Source organism: Saccostrea cucullata, unplaced genomic scaffold, assembly GCF_032062105.1.
Source record: "Saccostrea cucullata isolate Sc308-1 unplaced genomic scaffold, CSIRO_AGI_Scuc_v1 ctg6801, whole genome shotgun sequence".
Classification (NCBI taxonomy): Eukaryota; Metazoa; Mollusca; class Bivalvia; order Ostreida; family Ostreidae; genus Saccostrea; species Saccostrea cuccullata.
The window spans coordinates 1-4,105 of record NW_026927979.1 but is presented as its reverse complement, the minus strand read 5'-3'; the positions used below and the strand labels follow the sequence as shown (position 1 = coordinate 4,105).

The 4,105-nt window shown below is 38.4% G+C and overlaps 1 protein-coding gene across 1 annotated transcript; it reads right to left on the bottom strand.

The window, feature by feature from the left end:
* Positions 1 to 456: 456 nt before the first annotated feature.
* Positions 457 to 2,639, bottom strand: LOC134276066 (uncharacterized). Its single transcript, XM_062758348.1, has 2 exons — positions 1,157 to 2,639; positions 457 to 1,001 (listed from the first exon to the last, which is right to left on the bottom strand). Exons 1-2 carry the CDS (start codon positions 2,637 to 2,639, stop codon positions 457 to 459), a joined length of 2,028 nt encoding a protein of 675 aa, XP_062614332.1.
* Between the last annotated feature and the right edge of the window lie 1,466 nt (positions 2,640 to 4,105).

The following is a 4,105-nucleotide window of genomic DNA, read 5'->3' as shown; positions in this document are numbered from 1 at the left end:
TATGTTCTTCTAGAAACGTAAGTACAGTGAATCAATAATAAGAAATGTAACCGATTATGCGATCAACAAATGGGGGAAAGTACAATGTACAAACAGGGTAACACGAATCCTATATAAAACAATCGGCATCATTGTCACAATTGTGACATTTTCCCCCTCTTAAAACTTTGGTGTCCTCACCAAAATCTTAAGATTAAAAAAAAACCAACAATACATGTCTATATACATTCAATACATTTCTCCATCAATAATAAATTAACATTAAAAAATGTACACTAGACAAAGTCATATAATTTCCTCAGTTTCACAATCCTAACATTACTTCAATTGTTAGAAATTTTTCTTTTAATATACAACAATAAAAACAAAATTACAAAATGCATATACCTAAACTCTGACCATACTTACACCACATTCTAACTAATTTTCTTTACTGAAGACATCAACGCTTATCTGCTAGCCATTGTCAAAGGTCTTGTACACGAATCTTCCAGCACCATCTTGAATCCGACTCTCTTTTGTGAAAGGTATATTACAGCCATTCATAGAAATGAAACTGTCATTCAAATTGATAACTGCAGGCCCAAATTGACTGTCCAACAAGATGTCCATACCTAAGAGGCATTCATCTTCTATTCCCGCAACAATTATCTCCCTTTGAAATGCTAGATTTCCTAACTGCACTGCAAATTCAGCCTTCCCTAAGACTTTAAGTGGATCTCCATTGACCGCTACAAGGCTTGAAGATTCCTTTAGCTCTGGTCTTTCGTTCCCGGGGAGTCTCCAAAATATTTTGTCGGATAATATAGTTCTTGCAGCCCCTGTGTCTGCCGTGAACTCTACCTTTATCCCTTGAATTGTTCCCTGAACATAAATTCCATCTGCCTTAAGGAACTGTCTCCTAATGTACTCCCTCTGAGTACTCAGTTCCTCTTCCCTTGAAACGTCCCTGACGTAAGGTTGGAATTTCCCCTGGTTTTCAATTTTCTCCCCTGACTCATCTAAATTTCCACTTAAAATAGGTTCAGTTAAAATTTTACAGTCATTTTGGCCTTTGTTACTTTGGGTCGTCTCTTGGCCTCCGGAGCTGACCCCTTCTAGTTTAAAAGTTTCTTCATTCTGTCTCCGCAATCATTATCCAAGTCTACATCCCAACCTGATTGTCGACTTGGTTGAAATTCTGGTGCATCAGGTGACATGGTACTTGTAGCTTGGCTTTGGTTTGTCTTTGGCTGTTCATCTATACATGGTAGAGATGATGACATGGTTTTCTCTGGAGGTTTCTTGTACTGTGATCTCTCTGTCCTGTGAAAATTCCTGTTTGGACACTCTCGGGCATAATGTCCGGGCATGTTGCAAATGAAGCAATTCCCCTTTGTCGTTTCCATGGAATTTTTATTTCCTTTCCCAGTATAGTGATTGTCTCCCTTTCCGTAAGGCTTAGCCTGTCTAATAGGATGCCTCTCTTCATTGGTGGTTAAATTGGATGTCACTGACATATAAGCAGCTACCTGCTGTACTGCCTCTTCAATTGTTGATGGTTCTTTGTGCAATTCAATGTACTGCCTTGCCTTAGAATCCCATAACCCTTGCAAAAATTTTGAAATTAAGTCTTCCTGTCTGGTGCTGGCATCTCTACTCGGGTGAGCCCAGTCATAAAGACGCTTAATGTCAGCAGCATACTCTTCAAGACTTTCATCTTTTCCTTGCCTTTTGTTGTTGAATTGAGTTTTGTAGACTCTCTTATTCTCCAGTGTTCCAAATCTGGATTCTATTTCTGCGACTAAAGTCTCATAATTCCCTATAGTCTCCTTCTTCAGCTGACCAAAAACAAAATCAGCTGCAATTCCCTGTATTCTTGGTAATATTTGTTGTAACTTCTCTTTAGCAGTCCACTTGGCTAACTTGGCTACAGACTCGAAGCGATTCAGCCAAACTCTCCATTTCTCAGAACCTGTGTAAGGCGGAAGCTTACAGTCAAGCTTGTGTTTATCTGACTCATTGGACTTGAACAAATCTCTAGTGGCTGTTGAGTTAATAGATTGCTCATTTTCAGACTGTGATGAATCCTCATTTGATTCCTCACGATGGCTTTTCTTAGTTCCTGTCTCTGACTTGTTATTATATGAGTTGATTCTTGATATTTTAGGCTGCAGCTCGCAGTCTGTAGTATGTGTCTGACTGTTCACTTGTCTGAGATTTCGGGTAGTCACTTCCATCATATCCTGCATGACTTTCATTGTCTGGTTGCTTACTTGTCTGAGAGTTTGAGTAGTTGCTTCCATCATATTCTGCATAGCTTTCATTGTCTGGGCCATCTGTTCCATCATTAGCTTCATAGGTTCTGTAACAGAATTATTCTGTGATGACTGTGTGAGTGGTTCTGACAGTTCTGTGTCTGTAGGGATCATCTCCCTTTGCTGACGCACAGTCCTTTTGGACCTTCTTATTTTCCGTATAGGGGTTGATATTCTAGCCTGAGTATCTGAGTCATCTTCATCCTCTGTAGAGTTGTCATTGTTGGACACGCTCTGTTCCCCTCGGAGTGATCTGTTTAACGCTGACGGCGATAAATCTATGAGGAGTTCCTCATCTGTGGATTGTCCTCTGGAATGTCCGGGATTGATGGATGGCTCCATCCTAGTCTTGGATCTAGTATAGTACCTATGCATGGATTTTTCTCAACACTGGTTCTGGGTTACGTATCTCTGGATCCACCGATGTACTTGGCAGATCCCACCGCTGCCACCAAATGTAACGGACCTGAGCTGTTTGGATCTCACGCACAAGTACTTTTAGATGCCTACACGGGAATAACCCATGTAGTACTCTGATGATTAACGAGAATAACCCGCAAATAAAGATCTCCTATAATATATAACACAAGAATTACCTGTGTTTGGACTCGTAAATAACTACGGGGAAGTTAAATGATAAGCCTTATTTAAAGTTTACAAATTTATTCAATAAATAAAAGTCACAATATGTATTAATTAATATTCAATTACAATAGAATTCAATGGAAGTCGGGAATCACCCAAATTCACAATGAATTACTACACTAACACAACCTTCGTATTACGTTAATACGATAAAGGGGGGGGGGCGCACTAAACGAGAATGACCCGAATAGTGAGTAATAAATACTATAGAAATACCTTAAAATAACCAAAAGATTTCTCCCTTAACAAATCTACACAATGTAACAAATTATTTAAAGCAAGAAATTTATCTCAATAATTTCTATATCAAAATCCTAGCCTTAATTCCTGCTTAAATATTCCTGTAAACGCAACTAGATTATCACTTTAAATTGATTGAATTCCTAAAATCTATCAAAGATAAACAATTATTTACACGGAAAGACCTCAAGACTCACTTTCAGTCAAACCGTAACAAAATTATTTAATCGTTTAATATCGAGATTAACCCAATATAAACGTCCTACGATAAATACTAGTAATTAATAGTGAAACGAGATTAACCCGTATTCACTATAAGAAAAATTGATGAATTAATTCAAAAATTACTAAATTCCTAATGAAAAATGCCAAGAATCAAATAAACAACCGCTAACCTCAAAATCTAAATGCCGAGTCCCACCGGCAATTCTTATCCTCTGCTTATATAGCTCTGGAGAGTCCCCCGGAAACCCACGCGCTTCCCTAGGGACGACCGGCAGATCTCCGGTACCACCGGCAGTCACCGGCAGCCACCGGCAATAATCATTGTCAAATAATGTTTAATAATAACAATAGATAATCGATATAAAAATATGACAATCATAATATAAAACATTTATACAATATGACAATATCCCCTAAGTATTAGATTTCGATAAAAAATGCTTAGCACAGAGATATTACAATAGACCCTATCAAGGTTATTGGCCGCCATCTTGGACTGGGGGCAAACATTGGGGGCTGACGTCACAAAAACAATGGCCGACGCGAGGCGAAGCGAGAACGGATCAGCAAAATAAACCGCCGCGTGTTGTTTATCTTCGATGTAACAACTGTAAATAACTATGCACAAGAGACTCTCAGGTAATGAAATTTATATATTTCAGCTTGAATAGTACTTAAATGGATTATTTTTTGCAATT

Coding starts and splice junctions, on each gene's coding strand:
- LOC134276066 (XM_062758348.1), bottom strand. CDS start 2,639: ATGGAGCCATCCATCAATCCCGGACATTCCAGAGGACAATCCACAGAT. Junction 1,002..1,156: donor TCAACCAAGTCGACAATCAG/GTTGGGATGTAG, acceptor GTGGAAATTTAG/ATGAGTCAGGGGAGAAAATT.